At 42.6% G+C, this 27,190-nt stretch overlaps 1 protein-coding gene across 3 annotated transcripts; it reads right to left on the bottom strand.

The window, feature by feature from the left end:
• Nucleotides 1-27,190, bottom strand: mcrs1 (microspherule protein 1). Of its 3 annotated transcripts, none has more exons than XM_041180357.1 (15): nucleotides 26,986-27,190; nucleotides 24,194-24,337; nucleotides 22,140-22,290; nucleotides 19,882-20,029; nucleotides 16,598-16,744; nucleotides 14,097-14,206; nucleotides 13,066-13,174; nucleotides 12,172-12,310; nucleotides 10,830-10,905; nucleotides 9,923-9,951; nucleotides 8,602-8,694; nucleotides 7,277-7,359; nucleotides 4,261-4,348; nucleotides 982-1,109; nucleotides 1-498 (listed from the first exon to the last, which is right to left on the bottom strand). In XM_041180357.1, the coding sequence occupies exons 2-15, from the start codon at nucleotides 24,255-24,257 to the stop codon at nucleotides 412-414; spliced, it is 1,452 nt and encodes a 483-aa protein (XP_041036291.1). In that variant the 5' UTR covers nucleotides 24,258-24,337; nucleotides 26,986-27,190; the 3' UTR covers nucleotides 1-411. The 3 variants fall into 3 exon arrangements, with proteins under 3 accessions (XP_041036291.1, XP_041036293.1, XP_041036292.1); XM_041180359.1 differs by having other exon boundaries at nucleotides 16,598-16,741; nucleotides 19,891-20,029; XM_041180358.1 differs by having other exon boundaries at nucleotides 19,891-20,029; nucleotides 26,986-27,186.

Genomic DNA, 27,190 nt, shown 5'->3' with positions numbered 1-27,190 from the left:
TACTGTGAATTAATATTCCATGGTTTAATTCTATTAAATAACATTAGAAACTTACAGAAAATTGTGACAGAACATGGGAATAGATAATAACATTCTAGCTGGAGTCATCTACAATTGTGAAAATGTCAGGTCTGTGCTCTCTTCCTTCTGCCTTGTCAATTAAGCTCCATTTTTCATCCAGTTGGTCCATATGAGGGAAAAGCAACACCTTCCATGGCATGTATTGACAGGTACTAGTCAGTAATAGCAGATGGCTCTGGTCCTGTGTCTGTTAATCCTTCTAAAGTTTAGATAAAACAGTTTTTTTTTTACAGTCCAAAGATCTTACAAATCCTTGGTCACCGACAATGATGCATTCATCATTATTTTTAGCCACCTATGACTGCTTGCTCAGGTACTGGAATCTTCCTCTTACTGCTGGTTCATCTTGGCAGCCTCAGCCCTGATTAGTGCAATCAGATCCTGGTTAATTAAAAATACAAAACGAAGGCCAGCAATCTACAAAAACAAAACAAAAAAAATTACTCAATTTCATGGGTTTTCCATGCATGAAATTTAAATCTAAGAAAAACTCTACATCCTTCCATCTACCATCCATACAATTGGTTAATCTCTCGCTGAAGATACCCAATCCCCGTTCTACCTATTATCTACTCTGCATCGGTAACAGTTCCGTATCATTCATGAATATTTTGAAGAACAAGGGTCCCACAAAAGAGACACTGCAATGCTACTGACTACTTATCTCACTCAAGGAACTTCATTAGAACCTTACTGAAAGTGAACTACAACTACTGGATTATCCAGGCCCACAAGCAAAGATACCTTAAATTTACATTGAGGCTCAAATTGTACTTGTCCCTTTTGGGATCACTGCAATCATTAAATATTTTTCAGTCGCAAATTTGTACCATGATCTTTATAACAGTGAATATTTGACAAGTATAAGACGATTCATCTCATTTTGGACATGACACTTACTTCAACAACAGAATTGTTATTCAATTTCCATTTATTTCCGTTCAGTACAGGCCTGCCATCGATGTAGATGGGACGTCGGCCTTCATTAGCAATGAAGAAGTCTCCGTTGTTCTTCAGTTTTATTATACCTTGAAGATGAAATGAATTTCTTTCAAAAGCAAATATCATTCCCTAGCCATTTGATACACATTGCTACATAAAAAGATAATGATTCCAGCATTAATTAACATGACTCCAGAGAGGTTCTATTATATAGCTACAGATTCCTATTTGTTCTTATTGAGCTACTACTCCACATTAGAACAAGGAGAGCCTAACACAAAAAATCCAGACAGCTACAACACAAGCATTAACCCCACCTCCAAGAAAAGCCAAATTTAAATACCAAAAGTCCAGTGATTTTTTTTAAAATTAATTTTAACCACAGGATGTGGGCCTCACTGGCTAGGCCAGCATTTATTGCCCTTCCCAAATTGAGGTGGTGGTGGTGAACTACCTTCTTGAACCCCTGCAGTCCATATGATGTAGGTACACCCACAGTGCTGTTAGGGAGGGAGTTCCAGGATTTTGACCCAGCGACAGTGAAGGAACGGCAATATATTTCCAAATCAGGATGGTGAGTGGCTTGGAGGGGAACTTCCAGGTGGTGGTGTTCCCATGTGTCTGCTACCCTTGTCCTTTTAAATGGTAGTGGGTTTGGAAGATACTGCCTCAGTGCATCTTGTGGATGGTACACACTGCTGCCACTGTATGCCGGTGGTGGAGGGAGTGAATGTTGGTGGATGGAGTGCCATTGTCTGGCACTCATGTGGTTCAAATGTTACTTGCCACGAGTCAGCCCAAGCCTGGATATTGTCCGGGTCTTGCTGCATTTGGACATGGACTCCTTCAGTATCTGTGAAGTCGTGAATGGTGCTGAGCATTGTGCAATCAACATCCCCACTTCTGACCTCATGATGGAAGGAAGGTCATTGATGAAGCAGTTGAAGATGGTTGGGCCTAGGATACCTGTGATAAGTGTCCTGGAACTGATATGATTGACCTCCAACAACCACAACCATCCTCCTTTGTACCAGGTAAGAGTCCAACCAGCAGCTGAGGACCTCAGGTGGAGGCAGAGATGGATCATCCACTCGGCACTTCTGGCTGAAGATTGTAGCATATGTAGCCTTATTCTTTTGCACTGATGTGCTGGGCTCCCCCATCATTGAGGATGGGGATATTTGTGGAGCCTCCTCCTCCAGTGAGTTGTTTAATTGTCCACCACCATTCACAACTGGACGTGGCAGGACTGCAGAGCTTAGATCTAATCCGTTGGTTGTGGGATCACTTAGCTCTATCACTTGCTGTTTGGCATGCAAGTAGTCCTGTGTTGTAGCTTCACCAGGTTAGCACCTCATTTTTAGGTATGCCTGGTACTGTTCCTGGCATACTTTCCTACACTCGTCATTGGACTACGTTTGATCCCCTAGTTTGCTGGTAATGGTAGAGGTGAGGTGGGTGGGGATATGCCAGATCCTGAGGTTACAGATTGTGGTTGTATACAATTCTGTTGCTGATGGCCACAGTGCCTCATGGCTGCCCAGGCTTGAGTTGCTAGATCTGTTTGAAATCTATCCCATTTAGCATGGTGGTGGTGCCACACAACACGATAGAGGGTATCCTCAATGTGAAGGCAGGACTTCGTCTCCGCAAGGAGTGCGGTGGTCACTCCTACTGATACTGAGGTGGACAGATGCATCTGCGACAGGCAGGTTTGTGATAACAAGGTCAAGTATATTTTTCCCTCACCACCTGCCACAGACCCAGTCTCGCAACTATGTCTTTTAGGACTTGGCCAGCTCGGTCAGTAGTGGTGCTACTGAGCCACTATTGGTGATGGACATTGAAGTCCCTACCCAGAGTACATTTTGCATCCTTGCCGCCCTCAGTGCTTCCTTCAAGTGGTGTTCAACATGGAGGAGCACTGATTAATTAGCTGAGGGAGGGTGGTACGTGGTAATCAGCAGGAGGATGTTTGACCTGATGCCGTGAGACTTCATGAGGTCCAGAGTCAATGTTGAGGACTCCCAGGGCAACTCCCTTCTGACTGTATACACCACTGTACTGCCACTTCTGGCAGTGGGACAGGACATATCCAGGGGCAGTGTCTGGGACATTGTCTATAAGGTATGATTCCGTAAGTATGACTTTGTCAGGCTGTTGCTTGACTAGTCTGTGGCGCGAGCCCCCAGACGTTACTGAGGAGGACTTTGCAGGGTCGACAGGTCAGAGTTCGCCATTGTCATTTTCCGGTGCTAGGTCGATACCGGGTGATCCATTCAGTTTCATTCCTTTTAGACTTTGTAGCAGTTTGATACAATTGAATTGCTTGCTAGGCCATTTCAGAGTCAACCACATTGTTGTGGGGTCTGGAGTCACATATAGGCCAGATTGTCTTCCCTAAGGGGCATTAGCGAACCAGATGGGTTTTTACAACAATCGACAATGGTTTGATGGTCACCATGGTGGGATTTGAACCCGGGTCCCCGGAGCGTTACCCTGGGTCTCTCAATTATTCATCCAGTGATGATACCAGTACGGCACTGCCTCCCCTTAATTGGTTGCCTCTTTTAAAAGGAAAATCACTTGAGGAGGAGGCACAAGAAAGGGAGAACTGGAAGTGGGATTAGTGGTATATCTCGATCAAAGTGCTGGCAAAGGCACAATGGGGCTGATGGCGTCCCTCTGTGCTGTATCATTCTATAACCACATTCACATCCTGGTGCACTCAATGAGTGCGGACAGTAAATTCAGGCAACCTGAACTAGAGGGGATATATTTTGTGGATATCAGGCAGCAAAAATTATTTTTGAAAACTGCATTACACCATTCAGTGTAAAAAAAAAAGCAATTAGTTCAAAGTTTGTGGTCTCCTGTTCCTCTCACAGGGTGAAACACATACATGTGAATATATAATTATGCACTTACAATTCACACAAGAGGAAGATAATCATTCTCTAACGTAGACTGCAATTAAAATTAAGTGAAAAAAAAAAACTGGCTGTTCCAAGATTTCCATTTGAAAACTCTTTTGCCCCAGGTGTAAACTAAGGTTTACAAGAACACAGCACACAGGGAATTCTGCCCTGGCCGGCATCCCTGACTTACTGCACTCGCATGCATTTACTCACAATGCAGTACTGGAACTGATTGTAGCCCACAGGTCCACTACTCAGAGTGACCTCGCAACAACAGCACCACATGAAGCCAGGAAGTAAAGAGTCAGCTCATCATTACCTTGCCTTCTGGAGATTTTCCATGCTGGTCCTTCCAGAGAGAGGTCAACATCAATCTGATTATCTTTTGTGGCTCTGCCCAGTGTTATCTGTGGAGAAGAAATGCAATTGTTAAATGGGGAGGAGAGACTTACATTCAAACAGGGGACAATTTTGGAAAAACGTTCTGGACTGATTGAGGTCAAAATATGCAGTCACCTGTTCAAGTCCTTAAAGATTCAGGTGTGTGATTTTTCCCATTACAGAATTCTTCACATCTGTGTTCATAATCCAGCAGAGTGGCACTGAACTAGTAACAGACAAAACTGTGTGAACATAAATGTTCCTCGTAGTGTCCTAGGCCCAACCATCTTCAGCTGCTTCATCAATGACCTTCCTTCCATCATAAGGTCAGAAGTGGGGATGTTCGCTGATGATTCACAATGTTCAGCATCATTCGCGACTCCACAGATACTGAAGCAGTCAGTGTCCAAATGCAGCAAGACCTGGACAATATCCAGGCTTGGGCTGATAAGTGCAAGTAACATTCGCACCACACAAGGGCCAGTTAATGACAATCTCCAACAAGAGAGAATCTAACCATCACCCTTTGACATTCAATGGCATTACCATCACTGAATCTCCCCTATCAACATCCTGGGGGTTACCATTGACCAGAAACTAAACTGGGCTAGCCATATAAATATAGTGGCTACAAGAGCAGGTCAGAGGCTAGGAATCCTGCAGTGAGTAACTCACCTCCTGACTCCCCAAAGTCTGTCTACCATCTTCAAGGCATAAGTCAGGAGTGTGATGGAATACTCTCCACTTGCCTGGATGAGTGCAGCTCCTTCAACACTCAAGAAGCTGGACACCGTCCAGGACAAAGCAGTCCACTTGATTGGGACCCCATCCACAAACATTTATTCCCTCCACCACCGATGCATAGTGGCAGCAGTGTATACCATCTACAAGATGCACTGCAGGAATTCACCAAGGCTCCTTAGACAGCACCTTCCAAACCCATGACCACTACCATTTAAAAGGACAAGGGTAGCAGACACATGGGAACACCACCACCTGGAAGTTCCCCACCAAGTCACTCACCATCCTGACTTGGAAATATATCGCTGTTCCTTCACTGTCGCTGGGTCAAAATCCTGGAACTCCCTTCCCCAGCAGCACTATGGGTGCATCTACACCACAGGGACTGCAGTGATTCAAGAAGGCAGCTCACCACCACCTTCTTCAGGGCAATTGGGAATGAGCAATAAATGTTGGCCTAGCCATAGCCCATGAATGAATAAAAATGGTTAATCATTAAAGCTACACCTGTAGCTATATTATTGAAGGTGCTGTATAAATGCAAATTCTGATATACTTCACGTTGATTTCTTCACAATTCCTCTGCTACTCCAGGTATGCATTTCAAGATCATTAATCCTGGACAATCATGTGCAGGAAGTGTCATCATCTGCAGCAGCTGGAGTCACTGCGGTGCATCTGTGAGGTTGAGAGCTTCGTGGAGAATGCGTTTATAGATGTGGCCACCCCACAGATTAAGGGTGTTAAGGCAGAGAGGAAATGGGTGACCACCAGGCAGTCAAGGAGGACCCAGGCAGGTAGTGCAGAAGTCCCGAGTGCATCACATTTTCCAACCAGTATTCCATTTCTGGATACTGGTGAGGGTGATGGTTCCAGATGTTTCCTCTGGGGAGTGCAGCCACAGAAGTCCATAGCGCCATGGCTGGCTCAGCTGTACAGGGGCAAGAGGAAGACTAGGAAAGCAATAGTGATAGAGGATTCAACTGTTAGGGGAACAGACATGAATCCATATGGTTTGTTGCCTCCGGGTGCCAGGGTCAAGGATGTCACCGAGCAGCTACAGAATACTCAAGAGAGGAGGGTGAACAGCTAGCACTCGTGGTCCATATACGTACCACCGACACAGGTGGAAAAAGGGATAAGGGTCTTCAGCCAGATTTTAGGGAGCTAGGAAAGAAACTAATAAGCATGGCCTCAAAAGATACTAATCTCTGGATTACTCCCAGTACCTTGTACAGTAAGCAAAGAAATAAGAGGATAGAACAGATGAATGCGAAGCTGGAGAGATGGTGCAGGAGGGAGGGCTTTAGATTCCTCTGGGACATTGGGACCAGTTCTGGGGGAGATGGCAACTGGCAAGGCAGGTTGAAAAATTGGTTAATAAAGCATACGGGATTCTGGACTTCATAATAAGGGCTTAAGAGTAAAAAAGCAATAAAGTTATGATAAACCTGTATAAAACACTGGTTCAGCCTCAGTTAGAGTGCTGTCTCTTGTTCTGGGCACCACACTTTAGGAAGGGTGTGAAGGGGTTAGAGAGGGTGCAGAAGAGATTCAAGAGAATGGTTCCAGAGATATGGGGCTTCAGTAAAGTGGATAGACTGGGTAAGTTGGGACTGTTCTCCTTGGAGAAGAGGTGGTTAAGAGGAGATTTGATAGAGGTATTCATAATCATGAGGGGTCTGGACAGAGTAAATAGGGAGAAACTGTTCCCATTGGTGGAAGAAAAGAGTAGCAGAGGGGATAGATTTAAGATTATTCGCAAAAGAAGCAACAATGAGGATAAACATTTTTTTTTTTTACGCAGCAAGTGGTTATGATCTGGAATGCACTGCCTGTGTGGCGGAGGCAGATTTAATCAAGGCCTTCAAAAGAGCTTTGCATAATTATCTGGAGAAAAAAAATTTGCAGTCTAAGGGGAAAAAGACAGCCGAGTGGGATTAGTCGAGTTGCTCTTGCAGAGGGCCAGTAAAACTGGCCAAATGGCCTCCTCCTGTGCTGTAACCAATTCTGTAATTCTATAATGGAGGAGCTCAGAGTATGAAAAAGTGCATACTCTGCCTATCTGACATAGACAGTTCCAGTCAGGGCACCTGTTCAAAATCTTAACCCACCCCCTTGCAGTTTTTAAGCCGTCCCTGTATCTTTAAAATAAACAAAATGACCAACACACCACACAACCATCTACATATCAAATTATATTACTGCCTTACCTCGCGAGATCTCATCAAATATCTGACCATTCTGCCTCGCAAAACAGCAAGAGTCTGGTTATCAAAGTCAGGAGAGCTAATACCTTAAGGAAACAAAATTGGATCATTTTATAATTAGGCCTTTTCTGGAAGGAATGTTACCTTCGTAAAAACAATGCACAATTTTTAAATGCTCCTTACAAGTCATGGTCTCTCAATTTTGGGAACTATTGTTCTTTGAGGAAGAGAAATTGAGAATAAGTTGAAGTTTATCACGATGATGCATTTTGATATAATTTACATCATCGCATTGCTTGTAAACAAAAACAGTGCCAAAGACCTATCCAAGGCAATACTTCTTTTTCCAAAAGTCTGCAGGAGTTCCTAATATTTTACCATCATAAAATTGCCCAGTAGCCTGATCACCAAATTTGAAAGCATCAAATAATTTTCCAATCTGCCACTCTTGGACACACAGACCCAAAATCAACTCTTCCCAACAGCTACACTTCCTGGAACATCTGATGGCTGTATGCACAAACAAACCAAATTCAAAGAGATGACTTCCAAACAGTCAGCGTGAGGTTCTTTTGTGCTGGAGAGCCCTCTAATGGCAGCATACGCTTCAACTAGTAACTGGATCTGGCAGCACATCAAGCAAAATTATTTTCAGCTACTTTGCATTTACTGGGAACATGTTTGAAAAACGTGCATTCCACTAGTCCCTATTAATTAATGGATCTTTAATTTTTAAATTCAAATCAGTGTTACATAGCTTTTGAAATTTCTGCAATCATCTCCCAAAGCAATATACAAAAACATTACTTCACTCTTGTACAAATACAGTGCATTGTAAACACAGCTATAGGGATAGCATTTCTGAGTCAGGCGACATTTTCATTTCCTGTGATTTCATGCATCACAGCCATGATGTTACAGCTGTGACTGCCATCTTATACAAATGAATGCTGTTAACTAGTCAAGTGAGCAAGCGAAGGGGAAATCTTGGGTACACACCAACATTCTGCCATTCATTTTCACAGCTTGTTTGAGCACCAAGATGCTGCTTCAATGTGCCAATCCCTGGTGGGGTATTCTCAAACACATGATGCTGTAAAATAGGTTTTATGTAGTGGGACTTGGAACTGTTGTTATGTAAAAAGACATCACACCATAAAAATTCTGCAATTGAAATATCTAAAATCATAAACAATCCTAACATTTCCAATCTGATCTTTTGATGGTGTGATTGTTTTTACTGAGGGCACTACAGCCTGAGATATACCCAAAAAACAACTGGTTTAGTGATGTCAATAGAACTCTTTGGTCACTGTTTGCTCCTTCACCTGTGACACTGTCAACTAGAACCTGCCACTTCGGAAGCTCCTGCTCCAGCTGCCGAATCTCTCGCTTCTGACGCCGGTCTGCGAGAGTGAGTTCTGGAATAAAAACACAAAAAAAAATGTAAAAAACAGTCAGAGCAACTTGCTACAGCATAGGTTTTCAGGCAAAATATAACTAACTAATTTGTTTGCTGCACAACAAGAGGCACGGGGAAGCAGGAAGATGTTAGATCAGCATTTGAAGAAATGCCAGTAGGCTTTTTCATCCTTCCCACACTATACATCAAGATCTCCAAACAAGCAGACCATTAGATAGATACAGATGAGAAAAATCATTCCGCGTCTCCATCCAGATCGATACAGCACCACAACACCACCACCCCACCCGCTGCCTCCATTACAGCAAATTATCTCATCATTTCAGGGCACTTGCATCCCTGCTTAAGAGTCACAGAACTTTTACAGCACAGGAAGAGGCCATTCAGCCCATCGTGTCTACACCAGCTCTCCAAATGAGCAATTCGTGCCATTCTCCCACCTTCTCCCTGTAACCCTGCACATTCTTCCTTTTCAGGTAACAGTCTAATTCCCTTTTGAGTACTTCAGTTGAACCTGCCTCCACCACACTCTCAGGCAGTGTATTCCAGACCTTACCCACTCGCTGCTTGAGAGTTTCTCCCTATCAACTCTGTCCAGACTCCTCATGATTTTGAATACCTCTATCAAATCTCCTCACCGCTTTCTCTTCTCCAATTTAATGTACTCCCATATATTAAATCAGTATTGAATAACTTCACAACATCAGTTCTACATTCACCTCTTGGATACCTTCAACAACGAATGAAAAACATAAAACAAACCATTCACTAACACACTATCGCCATGGCTCCCAAACACATTGTGCTGTATGAAGGCATTAAAGCTCCTTTGAGTACCTGACCCCAATTACACTCTCAAATTCAACTGCTGACATCTAGGAGTATAAGTGAGATGCTGTGAATTATATGGTAATGCTATTTTTCATAGCTGCACTTTAAACCACACACAGTAATACAATCACAACCTCATTCTACTATGCCCAAGGACAAAAGAAAAACTACACACAACAATCTAAATACTCACAGAACATTAAATAGTTGAACTGAAGGTTGAATGAGTTGACAAGAAAAGCCTATGACAATGTACCAATCTGAAACAGGGTGCAAGAAAGATCTTCAAGATACACTAACATAGTAAGAACCATATGACCTTGTTGTGGACTCTCCCCATAATTAGCTTTAACAGCAAACATTTCATCACCACAAACTGGAATCTGGCAACCTACCATGTTCCAGGACATCATCTCTTGTTTCTCTGGGAAAGGAACACAAAAAAAGAGGTTACACAGTGTTCTACTGGAGCCAAGATTCCTCCCCACTTCATGTGACCAAATTCACTCCCCTGCTCAGTAAGTCTTGATTCTTTCGCACATAGTTCCACAGGCACTTGTGTCCCAGCAGCACCTCATTCAAATTGTCTTTTCTGTGTGCAACACAATAAGGAGCCGATTTGGCCATTTTCACAGGGAGTGGAGGTGGGAGGGGAAAAGGAGGTATCTAGAATGGATCTCTGAAATGGCCCAATTCAGAAGCAGATACACCCATGTTTGTCCAGTTTGGATCAATTCAGGTTAAACACAGCCTCAGATTTCTTATTCTCAGGAACTGTGCTGTAACTTATATAAATCTGAATTAGCACTCAAGAAAGTCAGAATGGGAATCAGAGCTTTAGATATGCAGGTCCAAATCCTCATCACATTCACCCGCTGTTCACTAGAAACCACGATTTTTTACTGAATGTCTAGCAGAAATGTTTTACCCCACAGATTGACAATTGCCAATAGTAAAGTGCACTCTGCCCCGGGGAAAAAAAACATAAACCTCAAAAATACAGTATAACAATGAAACCCTGCCCACCACATGACAAGGATTCACGAGTTTAATGAGCTTTTTGCACAAACTCTCTCACTAGGAATTGGGTTGAGACTCAACCCATATTAGGTTGGTACACCCAAAGAAAGAAAAACTTCCTTCAGTGTATGCTGGAGTGAAACCCAGGCCCCAGAGGTGCAAGGCTAACATCCTATCTCTCGTCTTATTTCACTGCTCAAGAGGTCATTTTGACAAGAATATCAACTTGGGGGGGAAAATCACATTCAGTTTCCCAACCTATACAAATCTTCAAACTCTTACTTGAGTTTGCTGTCATCGATCATGTCTTCAGCATCAGAAAAATTCAAAACTTGATCTCCCTTCGGTAATGGTTGAACTAGAAAAAGAGTAAAGAACCAGTCAGAAAAATTCAGTAAAGTCACATCAAGGTTAATGTGTAATTTATTTAATGAACAGCAGGAAAGCACATTTACATTAAACATTTAATGTAAGAATGTCCAAAAGAATTTCGTAAAGGCAAAACCAGACACTGAGCAAAAGAGCAGTTTGGAGAGTGACCGAAGAACTGTTCAGAAAGAGAGAGAGAAATTTGAAGTGGGGGAAAGAGGTATAATATGGTTTAGGTGAACATTCCAGAGTGCAGGACAGAAGATAGAAGGGGGCAGGAGGAAAAGAGAGAGGCACCTATAACTTTCTTTAGCCCAAAGCATGGAATGGCTCTGGCTCTAGGTCTCGCCACTGCTCTTTGTGCTATTCACCAATGATCCGCACATACTTACTGATGAATTATACTAAATATCCCGTGACTTTTTCTTGCCCTTTCCTTTCCCCTTCCTGTCAAAATGCCTCACCCGGGCCAACTGAGTAACAATACGCATTCCCGGTCTCAAACAATACCCAGCCCCTAGACACATCAATAATGGTGTGATTAGGATTCAGCTCTCTTGTTTTGCCAGACTGGCCTTTTTTTTTATTAAAAACAGAAAGAAATTTTCATCTCTCCTGAAGGCATGAACTCTCACCAGGTAACAAGTGGAATACACACTGGGTGCCCCCTGGTACTTCACTCAATGCATTCTTCAGATGCACCTCATACCTGCCAACATTCACCATCTGTGTGAGCTTGGACAGCAACTGTCAGCAAATTTATTTTCAAAAAATTGTAAGGGGTGGGGGCATCAGATAAGTCAATGTTAGCGAGCCACTGTCCAGCAAGGTTCAGGACAATCAGCTCCTGGGTGATTCTGCTTCCCTGGTTCAGATCAGGTGACTTAGCACAAATATGGGACTTCCTGATTTGTACCATTCAATACAGAAGCGTAGGGACAGGAGGCCAGTCAGCTTCTTGCACCTGTTCCACCATTCAATTAGGAGGCCATGCACCCAAGAGAAGCTCACTAACATTTGACTGCTGTTAAATGTTAATACAACATTAATCTAACTACACATCACACAACAGGTACCTAGGTCTTTCACGATGAACCTAGGGTGATGCGGTTGAAACGTGCATACACCAGGGACAAGTTAAAGAAAAGGTGGCCCTCATCAGTATATTGGGAAGTCCCTTCAACATCTAAGAGCATGCAGAAAGTGACGGATCAATGGCTATTCTCGGCTCAGCAGCCAAACAGTCTGCTTTTACCTGTTTGATCTTCTAAGAGGTAGTACTGTTTCATCAGTTGCCAGTGAACCTGCAGAGATTTGGCAGTGCGCGACTGATAGAAAACGTTTGGATGTTTATTCAGTAACTCCTGAAAGGTGTCCAGCGTGGGCTGACTGGTCTGTGGATAGAACAGAAGATCCTGTCAGCATTGCCCCATCAGAAGGTCAAGATCGCCAGTCAAAGACATGTAAAACCTCCATCACCCAAACCAAAGAAAGATGTTTGTTTTTTTTTCAGGGACCAGCTCCAATTCAATTCCAAATCCAAGTCCATTTAAACTGGATATGTTTTATTGTAACATTCGCTAATATTAGGGAGTCACATTAAACGTTTCATTAATACACACACACTTTTCTTCCCTCTTCTAAAGGCTCTAAGGTTTGCTGGAGAATAGCTCCACCAAGTACCAGCAGCTCTCCAGTGTTTCACTCTAAAGGCTGACCTTCATATGTGAGCAGGGACAATGCCACCACCTCTTTGACCACAGAGGGCATCATAACTTAAGCCCCACCCAATGTTTACCCACAAAAATGCTCCAAAAGCAATTATCAGATAGCTGTCAGGAACAGGGACCTTGGATGTCGCTTCCCCACTATTGGGGCACTATCCCAACAGTTGTTCTGACTGAACTCAGCTGGAATTGAATCAGGACCCATCAACATATTGGAGACATTCTTCATTGTGGGCACTATTCTGTATATAATCCCCTTCAAGTCATGGGTTGGTACCAATTTGACCCTTGAAAGCAAGCAATTGCATTTAACAACCTGCTCTCTCTTCCCCACACCTCACAACCCACTCCAAAGTCTAGTTCTGAAAAGAAAGATAATTCAGACTGTAATTTGGCCCTATGGAAAATAATGCATACATTACCGATCCAATCTTTGCCAATTGTTGCTCCTCTGCTTTGCTATAAAGAGCTTTGGCCTGAATTGCTGCAATTGCTTCAGGATGAAGCTGTCTCATCGCCTGACAAGCCAGTCTGAAAGAACAAACAGTTATTAAGAGATCTGGGTTCACATGAACTTTCAATGCCATGACCTACTCAAGAGACAGGTAGGGAGGAAAGAGTTTTTTTATTGTAACATTGTGAAATCCAGAAGCTCGTCTGACATTGAGCAAAACTTTAAGCAATTTGCACACAGCTGAACCTCACAATCATGCTTAAAATTTCTGGTCCAATCGTCTTCCACAACCGTAGTGATCTTAAAATCACAACAATTATACCAAACACAGATTTGTTTGAAATGGGAAAGTACACTAGTGTAGTGTATAGACTTGCGATATCGCAGAGGTGGCATCAAAATTTGCCACATCCAAATATTCCTGATTGGACACACCCCTGCCCGCATGCCAACAGCTTCTACCTGTACAATTGAGAGTCGAAAAAGGGCTAGTAACTTGCCTCATCAATATTACCAGTGCTTGGCACTGGGGAGAGAGGGAAGGAAGAGAAAGAACGGTACAGGTTAAGAGGGAAGAAAAATAAAAATGGCCAAAATTAAACTTAAAAAAAAGGTATAAGGTGGCTTAAACACCAACCTTTCATCTTTAACTTGGAGTTAAAGCCAATTCATTTCAGGGAATAAGCGTCATCTCTACCTGCTGGATGTAGGATCCTAAATGGATTGAATTTGAGCCACAGGTCAAGCACACCACAGAAAACTGCCCAGATTTCAGTACAAATTATTCCATTATTCAGGCAAAATGTCACTCTAGGGCAGTAGGGGGTGCTGAAGCACCTCCAACATCCAACACTGGGTGCTCAAAGTGAAAAATGTTCATTCTTCAGCACCAACTTCCCAGGTTCATTATAAAGAAAAAAAGACAGGAGTAATGGAATATTGTCTCGCAGTCTTAAAATGCAGCTCAACAGCTTTTCATTTTCTGGACAGTTCACTTACTTGGATATCACAGGATCGTACAGCAGTGCATACCATCGTTCCTGGATCTCTCGCAATGTGAAACGACAACTGAACTTCACTCCAAGGTGCACTGCAGTTAAATCATTTGTCTGTAATTCAAAAATGCAACATCAGACCCCAGAAGGAGCCGAAACATTCACTGTAAAGCTTAGTGTGCTATTACCACCAGAGGGCAGGTTGCTAACATTATCGATTATTAGATATATACATGCTTTAAACAGCAATGCAGAATGATCCAGTGAGTTCAGTTGCAGAACCGTTCCAGCTACAAAAGACACAAGGCAGTTACCATGCATGTCTTTTTCTACACTCTTTCCCTCTCACCAACAGCCCACCCAGCCCCCACCCCCACAACCACAATCTTTATCACTTCTCTCCTGAAGGCAGTGAATTGTGCAGGGGTGAAGTTCCCCAAGTGCTGCCAACACTCCAGAACCTCACCTCAAATAGCTGCTCATTGTGTACAAGCCAGGTTGTGTCAGCACAATTGAAATGCATGGGTACCCCAGCAGAGACAGATTCTCTCCTCACCCCTGCTCCTAGCTCATGTACATTTTCCAGCAAGGATCACATGGTAGTGACAAGGACCAGGAACCTTGATCCCTTCCCTAGCTCAAGGAATAAATTAAAGAAAGGAGAAAAATGATCAGGTGATTCACAACAGATTCAGTAAATTGTAATAAGTGCAATGGAGGTTTCACTCAGATTTATGCCACATGCTCACAATTTTCATTAAGTGACTACAGTTTACATTTATGGGCATAACAAAACACACTTTAAACAAGTGTCACCTGCTCACTGCAGAAAATGCTGAACTAAACAATTATTGCTTAGCAACCAGAGTGCCTACAATGAGCAACTGGACCAGCCCCTGAAGATTAGGCTTAGAATTGGAAAAATCAGTCACATCTTCCATGACATCACAAAGTGCTACACACCTTAGGCCACAAATGATGCAGCTCATATTCATTCCTCTATTCTGACCCATTCTAAGATCATTTTTGATATAAAAGTTTATTTTTCCTCTTGATTCACTGCTTCCTTCAGTCTTTCTCTTTTACTTTTAACTTCTGCACATTCCTCATAACTTATCTCAGTTTCTCATCGCTTCTCTACAATTGAAAGTAGCACTGTAGTACCACCCAGCCACAAGAATTAGGTACTACTTCAAGAGAGTCAAATGGATGAAAGCCATGAGCTGAAATACCAAAGGACTATTTCTGCTTGTCTGGATACAATTTTGCCTCCTTACATAAATATATACCAAATATGCACAATGCAGTTATCTGATTAAATAAGTGATGGTTGCTATAGAATACAGGAAGATTAACAGGTAGGTTGTAGACAGAAGTGGTTAATGAAAAATATCAGCACCATGTCACATTATCAAAACATCTTCAAAGTGAATTTTCTTTCTGGACTATTATGTTGGCCCAGCAAATCACTTTTGCAGATTACAAGGCAAATTAGACAACAGGTCTGGGACTGAAAAGGGTCTTTAAAAAAAATACATGGGAATGCACTAAAGGTGGAAGTCAACCACCAAGAAACCAGCAGTACTGGCAGTGCACAGGGATACAAAATAGAGGGAAAAAAATGGGATAAAGCAAAGATGAGTTCGTGTGGTATTAAATTTACTTCCAGGTTTCAAACAATTTAAATGAACACAGAATTTACACTGGTTTGGACAGAGTAAATGCTTCCAATTAAATACTGTGGATGCTGGAGATCCAAAATAAAAACAGAAAATGCTGAAAAAACTCAGCAAGTCTGGCAGCATCTGTGGAGACAGAAACAGAGTTAACGTTTCGAGTCCAATGTGACTCTTCTTCAGAACTGAAGAGAAGTAGAAATGTGATGGGTTTCTGCTGTTGTGAAATGGAGGAAGGTCAAGTGGAACAAAAGGGAAGGTCTTGAAATGTCTTTTGTTAAAGCCAGCAGCATCAACTTATTACACAGATGCTATTAAGGCCGTAAGCAGCACTGTGCTGTATCATTGTGCATTGCAAAAGAAAACAGGGACAATAGGAAGAGACTGTTAAGAGGAATATGGTTAAGGTGATGGGCTTTTAAATTGTCATCACAAAACAGAAACATGGAGTGCGATTCCCAAAACGCTGTTAAAGATACAATGGAATTAAAACAGAATGTGACCCGTTTCGAGTTCAATGACTTCTTCGGAACTGCCTGAAACATTAACTCTGTTTTTCTCTTCACAGTTGCTGCCAAACCTGCTGAGTATTTCCAGCACTTTATCTTTTTATTTTTGATTCTCAGCATCCACAGTATTTTGCTTGTGTTTTAATATTCGTTAGGTCACTCAGAGGATGAGCCATGGGATGCTGCAAGTAAGTGAAAAGCTGATACAAGGTTCCAAATTTCAGAGAACACAGGCTTCCATTATGTAAAGTACAAAGAGAAAGGCTACTTTGATCCAATAGTTGTTAAACTTAAATCTCTCCTTGCCCCCTCCACTTTACCTGCAAGACTGCATTTATTAACAGCAAGTCATCTGTTGGCTTCCATCGTCCAAGATCCTTTGTGACTTGAAGTGGCTGCTTGCTTTTCTTCAGCCGCTTGGCGATGCTGCTGGGAGCTGATGGCACTGTGGTGGATTTTGATATCTGCTACAAGAATCACAGGGCTGTATTAAATGCTAACCAAATACGTGGCCTGGACAGGATAATCTATAACTAACCCAGTGGTTCAACAGCTCATTCTTACACAAACAATTTAGTTACCAGGTTAAGGTGTTCATCTAACATATAGGCTATGTGATAAAATTCAGAGAATACACTATACTTAAGTGGGTAAGGAACAGATATAGAAAAGTTCAAAATAAAACCCAAAATGATAAGAGGTTTGCAATAATAAACAGAAAATGCTGGAAATGTTCAGCAGGTCAATCAACATCAGAGGGCAGGGGGAAAAAAAAAAAAATCACACCTGAAACATCATTTGAACTGGCAGGTCAGAGGCTGGGAATTCTGCGGCGAGTAATTCACCTCCTGACTCCCCAAGGCCCGTCCACTATCTACAAGGTGCAAGTCATAGAAACATAGAAAATAGAAGCAGGAGTAGGTCATTTAGCCCTTCGAACCTGCTCCGCCATTCAACATGATCATGGCTGATCCGCTATCTCAATGCCATACTCCCACTCTCTCCCCATACTCCTTGATGCCTTGAGTCTAGAAATCTATCTATTTCCTTCTTAAATATATTCAGTGACTTGGCCTCCTAAACCCTCTGTGGAGAATTCCATAGGTTCACCACCCTCTGAGTGAAGAAGTTTCTCCTCAGCCTTATCTTAAATGGTCTCTCCTGTATCCTGAGACTGTGACCCCTTGTTCTAGATGTCCCAACCAGAGGAAACATCATCCCTGCTTTCAGTCTGTCCATCCTTGTCAGAATTTTATACCTTTCAATGAAATCCCCTCTGAACCTTCTAAACTCCAGTGAATACAGGCCTAGTCGGCGTAATTTCTCCTCATACGACAATCTTGCCATTCCAGGAATCAGTCTGGAACATTCACTGCACTCCCTCTATGGCAAGTTTATCCCTTCTTAAGGAGGCCAAAACTGCACACAATACTCCAGGGGTGATCTCACCAAGGCCCTGTACAGCTGCAGTAAAACATCCTTACCCCTGTACTCATGCCCTCTCGCAATGAAGGCCAACATACCATTTGCCTTCCTAACTGCTTGCTGCACCTGAATGCTTGCTTGCTTGATTTCAGTGATGGTCTCAGTCAGGAGTGTGATGGAATAGTCTCCACTTGCCTGGACGAGTGCAGCTCCAACAACACTCAAGAAGCTCAATACCATTCAGGACAAAGCAGCCCACTTGATGGGCACCCCAACCACACACATTCATTCCTTCCACCTCCGCCACACAGTAGCAGCAGTGTGTATCATCTACAAGATGCACTGCAGCAACTCACCAAGGCTCCTTTGACAGCATCTTCTAAACCCGCGACCTCTATCATCTAGAAGGACAAGGGCAGCAGATGCAGGTTACTCCTATACTCACTGGAGTTCAGAAGAATGAGAGGTGTCTTATCGAAAGATAAAAAATTCTGAGAGGGCTTGACTATCTTGATGCTGATAGGCTGTTTCCCCTCCACGGGGGAAATTTTGAGCTTGGGGACTCAGTTTCAAAATGAGGGGTCCCCCATTTAAGACCGAGATGAGGAGGAATTATTTTTCTCAGGGCTGTTAATCTTTGGAATTCTCTTCCCCAAAAAACAGTGGAGGCTGGATCATTGAATATATTCAAGACTGGGTTAGACAGATTTTTGATAAACAAGGGAGTAAAGGGTTATGGGAGGCAGGCAGGAAAGTGGAACTGAGACCACAATCAGATGAGCCATGATTTTATTGAATGGCAGGGCAGGCTCGAGGGGCCAAATAGCCTACTCCTGCTCCTATTTCTTATGTTTATGTTTTTGTGACACAAGGGAACTACAAGTTCCCCTCCAAGCCACTTACCATCCTGACTTGGAAATATATCATCGTTCCTTCACTGTCGCTGGGGCAAAATCCTGGAACTCCCTTCTTAACGGCACTGTGGATGGACTGCAGCGGTTCAAGAAGGCAGCTCACCACCACCAGCGATGTCTGCATCCCCAAACGGGTTTAAAAAAGTTTGAACTCCTGACATCTACACCCCTCCCATTTTTGGTCTATTCTATAATGAGGTCTTCAGCTTGATTCCATCAGTTCTGATAAAGGGCTGCAACCAAAATGCTGATTGAACTGTTGTATATTTCTGGCAACTGCTGCTGCTAAAGCACCACGTAGCTCATGTTCACACTCAATCCCAATGTACCCAAACTCTGCACATCAGTCATTAGCTGGTTCTCACTACAAGAAAGAAGCTACTACATAATTTTAACCTCGAGTAATTCCAACATAGATTTCAGTGTTAACCTCCTTTGATTCATCCATTAATGCATGATCCTTGACACGAGCAGCAAGTACTGGGAACTGCAGTATGGGGCTACAAATCACAGGCCTCAATGGATAGATTGGAGAATGACTCAAGACAGTAACACTACTGAAGGTTTCAAGACAATGCCAAACTTTGGGAGTAAAGGGCAGGTGGTTTGTAACTACTCCCAACTCAAATGCATCTTTAGGACAAAGGACTTAGGGCCAAATGGCCTACTCCTGCTCCGCCATTCAATAAGATCATGATGATGATCTGGTTGTGGTCTCAACATCTTTGCCTTGCATCACACCCCAACTGCACCGCTAGACGCCACATGTCACAGCAGCACTATTCTGCACTTATTCATTGTGCCACTCTATTTGGAACAAAACAGTCCAATGAAAACACCTCACAGCAGGCAAAACTTTCTTTACATTGCAGAGCAGGGGAATGGGACTGACTGGGTTGCTCTATAGGGCCAGCATGGAGTTGATGTGCCAAATGGCAGCTTCCTGCGCCATAATGACTCTACTTAACCAAGCAGTGACATATATATAGGGAACGAGCCGCTCAGTAAATTTAAAAAACACTAATCCCATGAACCAATTATCCAAATTGCACAAATAAAACAGAAAACTTTGCACTTGGTGGAAATCAAGAACCAAATATGCTGGAAATGGAAGCATATAGCAGTTCCATCAGCTTCTGATAGACGAGAAAAGACAGGTCAATGAAAGGTCTATGGTCAAGCATTAATCTCCCCTTTTTGTTTTCTCAAATGCTGATGGATCTGCTGTGCACTTCTAGCATTTTGTTTTCTCCGTGTGTTTGTACAGTAGATACTTTTCTCTTCTCGTTGGATGATGGCTCACTCCCAGAGTATCGCCCAGGTTCCATCCCTGTTGGGCCCTTTGCCCGAGTGGAAGATTTAGCCAAGCTGCTCTCAACTAGCTCATCATCAAACTTCTTGCGTTTTATGGATCTGGAAAAGGGAATAATGCAAGAATGGTCAGTCAGTGGTTCAAAAGAAAATGACCGAACAACACAGCACTGTAGGAATAGGAAGCGTGTCCCAGCTGCTCCAGATGCAGCAATTAAAATCTCATCTATTGTCAAAGAAATTGTTCCCAACTTAAAATTTAGATCTGGAGGTGTCAGTAATGTATTGGCCAAGAGCACTGTTGCTTCAACTCAGATTTGAGTTTGAATCCAGTCCAAACTGATGGTGCAAAAGCTCTCTCTCTATTGAGATGGAAATATCAAAAGATTTAGGGTACAGGAGGACGATGTTCAGCATGTGCCGGACTATAATATGAAATGAGTTTAAGGCAGTCTCACTCCAACCCCAAGAATGTGAATCTACAGTACAAAACTGCTCACAATTTGGTCAATACAAAACACACTCAACAAGCAGTCAAGAACAGCGGATATTGGATAGGGAACATTCACATTGATGATGAAGGGTGGTCTCCTGAGTTTAGGAGTTAAGGCACATTTACTGGGAAAGATAGAGGGAACTTTCTATTTATGCTACAGCTATCTTGAACATTCTTGGTACCAACAGTGGGATGCCAAAGAATATTATACTTCAATGTCCAGCACAGACATCCCTCACCTTGAAGTGAAGAAAGCTGGTCAATTTTTTTTTATATAAAGTAAACTCTCAGCATAAAATTGAAAGTTTATCTTCACTCCCTGCACCACAGCTTTGCTGTGATGCCCTTTATGGGTCAAGCAATCCAACACTTACTGCCTAGGTGCATTCGCTTAGAACATTTGCTTGAGCAGGGTACCAGAGAGCTGATAAAACCCCTGGAACACTTTGCAATCATAAAAATCATGCTTAGTGGAGAATTGGGGAACCAATGATGGTGAGCAATTTTTAAAACAAATAGTACAAGCATTAAAATGCTTGTGTACCAGTACTAAAACAAGCCATAAAGCATCCACTTTGGCCATTCCTTGGTATGGCTACTCATCCTGCTCAACAACAATATGAATCCCAAGACCAGGATCATAAATGCCTAATATCTGTATATCCTCAGTAATTGGCATGTGGCCCATTAATTTTAGTGGTGAACATATTTTTTAAACATTGCAAATCATGAACTTTTAAAGAATCACAACTTTATAACAGATTCATGTAAATGTCACTTAAATTGGAGTTAAATCACAAGTGGTGCAGCACAGTGTGTCAGGAGGCTCGAGCTATGGGTTGACAGCTGCCAGTGTCACAGATTGACTCGCACCAGTGAAAGAAAGAACTTTACAGGAAGGGACCATTCCTTGCTACCCCACAGAACAAGCAGTCTGGAAAGCTTGTGACCAGCAATCGGAGGGGATGGAAGGAGATCACTCAACAAGTGACCCAAAGGGGAGAAGATAACATTTTTTTAAAAACTCAAATAATTTCATCAACTCCATTTACTCAGCCAAATGTGCATGGAAAGGGGAGAACACCCAGCAACAAGCTTTCAAATTGAGGGGTGGACAGAGCTTCTGAGAGTTTGAAACCTTTGACAAATTCTCATTAATTAAATCCCCCAATAAGCATCACTGTTTACAGTGCGCAGGCTCTGCTCGGGTGAGCCTGGCCAGTCCTGTGTCAAAGGGGTCTATCCATAGAGGCTCGCTGGTATATTATGGATCCTAGTTTGATACTCCATTTATATTATGAAACGGTCTATGGCAAACACTCTGTTGCAGACACGTCAATAGTGTAAGTGAGGTCATGTACACACCTCACCAGGTGCAGAACATCATTGCCCAAGGTGACTTCACCTCCCTGCCTTTGGGAGGTAAAAGTACAACTGACAGCAAATATAAATGGCCATTAGTACCACCACAAGCTACTGCCAAACTTCAATTGCAGTTTGGAAGCAACTGCAAGTCCATCATCTAGTTTTCTGCCAGTTCCAGTGCTCAGAACTCCATCCCACAGCATAAACAGAATTCAGAGCATTGAGTGAGGGGCAACACCTACGGTAGAGGACCATTTCAAGTCGAAGTGACACTGTAACATAAATTACTTGTAAATAAAAAAGAGCCTGTGGATGAGCAGAAGAGGCATAGCATTTCCACCCTTGCATTACCTGGATGAGCTTCTGCGTTTGGGAAGTAGACTGAACGCTTGAGTTGCTGTGCGTTTCTGTGCCGAGGGGGACTGGTCCCCATCAGATCTCCCCACAGATCCTGTCGACATAAGCCTTGTCCCAAAAGCACCTACTGCACACTGCTGATCAGCTTTAGAAAGAAGAGAAAGCATTGCTCGTTATTTCATGTAAAAATTGATGAGCTTTACCATCTATGTGATTTAATATACAGCTAGGCAGTAAGATTTAATTACTCGTTTTAGTACTGTGACTCTAAACGACTTCTGTATTGCCCCAAAGTAGACGTTATCTATTTACCCTGATTGTGACCAAACCTGTTAGCTGAAGTAATTTTAGTCTTTCATTCAAAGACGTTAGTTTTATCAACCTCTTCCGCATTATCTCCAGAAAGTTGACCATTGCTGGGGTATAGTTCTATCGGCATTGCATACCCACTGTTACCTCGTTCCCAAGTGGGCTTTATTTGGGTATGAGCCTTGACAGCAAATGTCAGCGCAGATTATTTGACTACAGGATGAGTCCAAATTACATTCAAGCCCAATTGCAACCTTTTAACATCTCCCAGCAGCATCAGGGATCATTTGAATGCAAATCCTTGCTAAAGAGAGTTTCCTTTCCCTAACCTATTGCAGCACCCCTACTGACACCCAAGCCAAAAGTCAGTTACTGTAGCATACAGCAGAGAGAGAGTCTGGGACCAGCTGGTGATTGCATTTTTTGAGAGAGGAGAGGTCAGAATGGATTACAGGAATTGATCCCTTGTTACTTCAAGAAAGGAACAAAAACGGCAGCAAAACTGGAAGAATGACTTCAAACATTTGAAAAAGACAGTCTTCCATTTTAATTAAAGGTAGGTCCAAAATGGTGGAAATCTTCACTAAATTAGCAAGAATTCACAAATAAAATCATGTGGAAAGCACACAGCACAAGTTAACTAATATCCCATTACATCCTTTGCAAATCCTGAAGGAACTGCTTGATAAAAAGACCACGGCTCCTGTACACTCCAACCTCATTTTATGAGCCAACCATTTGCTATAATCCCATGAATAATTCATTCCACTGAGAAAACTTAACATTGGAGCAGTAGTGAGCAGAGGCCACTTATGACTCAAAGGTAAGCAATAAAACAAAAAAGAAATAAATTTGAGCACTTATGCAGGTCACTGCCACATATCTCCTGGAGAAGAGTCTCTTCATCCCTGCCCCCTCAATGTTCCCCAAAAGCACCAGGCATCATCATCTTTCCCATCCAGAGGTCACACTTCATGAGAGAGAGTGATAAACTATTACATAAAATCATAATAGGAGGAGAATGCTATACAGCCCCTTGAGCCTGCTCCACCATTCAATATCACAGCTTCTCTTCTACTTCAACTCCATTTTCCTGCCCTATCCCTCGATTCACTTTGTGTGCAAAAATCCATCAAGCTCAGACTTGAATATTTGAACGACTGAGTATTCACTGCTCCCTGGGGTAGAGAATTCCAAAGATTCACAACATTTTGAATGCGGAAATTTCTCTTCTCAGTCCAAAATGACCGACCTCTTACCCTGATATTATGACCCGGTGTTCAAGACTCTCCAGCCAAGAGGAAAAATAGGCTCTCAACATCGATCCCACTAAGTTTTATATGTTATAATGAGATCAGCTCACATTCTAAACTCCAGAAAATATAGGCCCATTCTACTCAATCTCTCCTCATCCCAGACCATGCACAAAGGGGCAGAAGCTGTTTACCCCTCAGTCCAAGGAGGGAATCCATACAACTAAAATATGGGAGGGGGAGAAATGGCAGTATTCCATAATGCAGTCAGGAACCTGTTTGTTGGTCTTCAATAGCAGACAACTGTGAAAGCCACTCAGTTCAGATTGTCACTTGTTTATCTCATTTGTTACATCCTTCTCTCATGTATCCATTATTGCACAGATTTTGGAACTCACCCGCCCCCAAAATCCCCCTCCCAAGCTATATTAGTGTTTCTCCAGATAAATAAAGCACCCCCACACCAATCACTAGTGTATACAATACCTTTATCTAAACTTCTTCCTTCCAGAGAGCTATTCTGAACAGCCGAAGCAGAATTGCTCATCATCCGCGGCAGCGTAATACAATCAAAGTCACAGTATGAGGCTTTCCATGCAAAGCTGTCTCATTGATCAAAAGCTTATAGATCTGTAAAACAAAATTTTTTTTAAAAAATGAAATCTGTCTCCAGCAAGTTCACCTTGCTTTCCCATCCATTTTGGAGTTCAGTCTGTCCTATGTTTTCAAAATACCTGACTAAAATAACCTCTATTGTATACAGCACATTTACACCCCTACCCTGCCTTTTGTGCTTCAGCTACACTACAGATACCAATCATAAGCAGCAGACTGGAGATATATTGTTAACAGTGCTCTGCACTGCACTGAATTCAGCAAGGAGTTCAACTGAAGCTGTGCTTTGACACTTCTGTAGAGCTCCTCCCCACCAGGCATTTAATTGTTAAACGGTGGGAAAGTATGGCCAGGAGTCCCCAACTTAACAATTTTGAAAAAGTATAGGAAATTCCCCAAGAGGCACAATTCTCCAGAAATGCCTAGGTTTTGAAAGGGATCAAACTTACACTGCACCCAGTACAAACTAACAGTGTGTAGCGATGTGATAGAAGTCACTTTGCACCTCCCGACCTGTGTGCACAGGACTTTCACCTTTAACTGACTCTAGCATCTTTACGATCCACTACAGGTTATTAAATCTATTAGCCCCCTGTCTTTTGTGAAAGTAGCTAGTGACCTTGATCTCCACCCATTCTCAATCACATAAGCATCGCTTCACCAGGTCAGTTCTGCTTAGTAACTTCGTTTTCCTCAGTCAGATACTGAATCACAGACCTCGGCCTTTTCTTACTGAAAGAACAATTTGCTCGAGGTCATTTACTGCAATTGTTCTTTCATAAACGGGAAGGGCTCAGAATTCCCAAGAAAAGAAAATCATGGGGATTTTTTTTTGCTTCAACTCGTTTGTTTGCCAAGATTACCTATTTTTCAATTTGGTCACTGAGCCCATACAAATGGCTATGGCCAAGTTTTTTGAATACTAACAAGGACGATGGCTCGTGTGGAGCATAGACCCATTGGGCCGAATGGCCTATTTGTAAACACAACCCAAATTCCACGCGAGGGGGCTGAACTTAGCAGTAGCCAGATTTGTTCGGATCCGCTTTTTGCTTAGATGACACAATGTTTCAATTAGTGCCAGTGGGTCACATGAAAATGTTATTTCACAAGAATGATACATTTATTTGCAAGCTTCACTTGTGACAGTGAACAGAGCAATTTTAAAATATAATAAATCTTCTTTTCTGATGCAAGACTGATGCTGTTTATTCTACTCAAGAGCAAGTGATTGCGTGCACTTCCACATATTCCCCCTCCCGAAGGTAGCAGGTTCCCTCACCACTGACACTCAGACTTGAGCTTCCCACTTTTTGATGTGGAGGCGAGGGTCACTCCAGGACTTCAGTACCTGGGCCGAGGATGATTATTCAGTCTTACTGTTTACCTGAGGGAAATTGCAGCTCATCCAAAATAAGCAACCAGACATCAGAGGGATTGAGAGAGGTAATGGGAAGGCAGGCCTAGATACAGTGTACATGTAAAACATGACCCCAGGAGAAAGGAGACCAAGTATAGATCCTTGCTGGACTCTGGAGGGAATGGTGTCAGGGCTAGATGAGGACGTTGCAGATGCTCTGGCTCCAATCAAACGGGTAAGAACAAAAGCAAGAGAGGGCAGGCCCACCAAGCTAGACCATGAAGAGGATGTTGGAGGAGGATGGTTTGGTTAACTGTCCCAAAAACTGCAGAGAGATTGAGGATGACGACAAAAGATAATTTCATGGTAGTTACTACAGAAAATGCTCCTTGTGACTTTGGTTGGTCTGTTTGGGTTGGATTGTAGCACGTGGAAACCCAATTTGGAGACACTCTGGTCTGTTAATTTAAGAATCAAGTTAAATGTAACACCAGTAAAGCCCCAGGATCACATTATGTTCCCAGAAAAACAGCTGAACATAATTTTTATTTGTGACATAAACACATTATCTATTTTGTGTATCAACTTGTGTACAACTGTAGTGATTCCAACAGCATTGCAGTCATCCCAAATACAAGGCAACATATCTTTAAAATCAGCTAAAAAATGTAAATTATTGTTGAGACAGTGACACGAAGTCAGGTTAACTCATTCAGCCCAACTGTTTACAGCAGAGTACAATCAAGCTGTACTTTGACATGGGTGACATTAGTTCATTGGGTAAATTCACAAGTTGCTGTGGTACTGAGCCACAGAACAGAAAGATCTTAAGCGTGATCTTCAGGAGTGGTGGGGTACCAGGATGGATAATATTTCTGGAGTGGACTGGGGGAGAAAAATCAACTCAGGGTTCCTAATCTTAATTACTATCAAGTGATCTCTTCTGGAAGCTTCACAGGTGCAGACAATGGGAGAAGGCAGAATCAGCCTTGACTGCAAACCCTCCCACAGCCAAATAGCACAACACATAGTTGAAGCTCACATGAAAAACGACCACAAGTTATAGTGTAGGACTAGGACTCGCAACTTTTGGGGAGTGGGAAATAAAGAAAAAGAGCGGGAATTGGTAAAGGAAACACACAATGTTTATCATTGCGTATTCAAAACGGACACTGACCCTGAAAGTTACTGAAAGGCACAAGAGATCAGCAGCCCCAAAGCCGCCGCTCGTTTCCATCACAATCATTCACTTGGCGCGAAAAAAACACGAACACTATGTGCTAATCTCACAAGGAAAACTCACCTGTTTTCCCACAAATTCGCAGCTTCCTCGTTTATTCGGCTCCCGCCTCTCGTCGTTCCATCCAGGCCCCAAACTTAACCGAAGGTGCGACACACAAACACTTCCGGGTCACAGCACCAGTGTGACTGCAATTTTTTTCTTGATAATTTCTTTCGATCTTATGTATGTTCCTCTAATCACAGGGAACATTCGATAGTTATAATAA

Source organism: Carcharodon carcharias, chromosome X, assembly GCF_017639515.1.
Source record: "Carcharodon carcharias isolate sCarCar2 chromosome X, sCarCar2.pri, whole genome shotgun sequence".
Lineage (NCBI taxonomy): Eukaryota > Metazoa > Chordata > Chondrichthyes > Lamniformes > Lamnidae > Carcharodon > Carcharodon carcharias.
The sequence above is the reverse complement of the archived record's forward strand: the minus strand, read 5'-3'. Positions and strand labels throughout refer to the sequence as shown.

Bases quoted from the DNA above. Each gene is read 5' to 3' on its own strand.
- mcrs1 (XM_041180357.1), bottom strand. From the start codon at position 24,257: ATGATGAGCAATTCTGCTTCGGCTGTTCAGAATAGCTCTCTGGAAGGA. The intron at 9,952-10,829 runs GTAAGAGTTTGA...TTCCTTTCCCAG, and splicing joins ATCGATGACAGCAAACTCAA to AGAAACAAGAGATGATGTCC. The intron at 4,349-7,276 runs GTAAGGCAGTAA...TCTTCTCCACAG, and splicing joins ATTTGATGAGATCTCGCGAG to ATAACACTGGGCAGAGCCAC.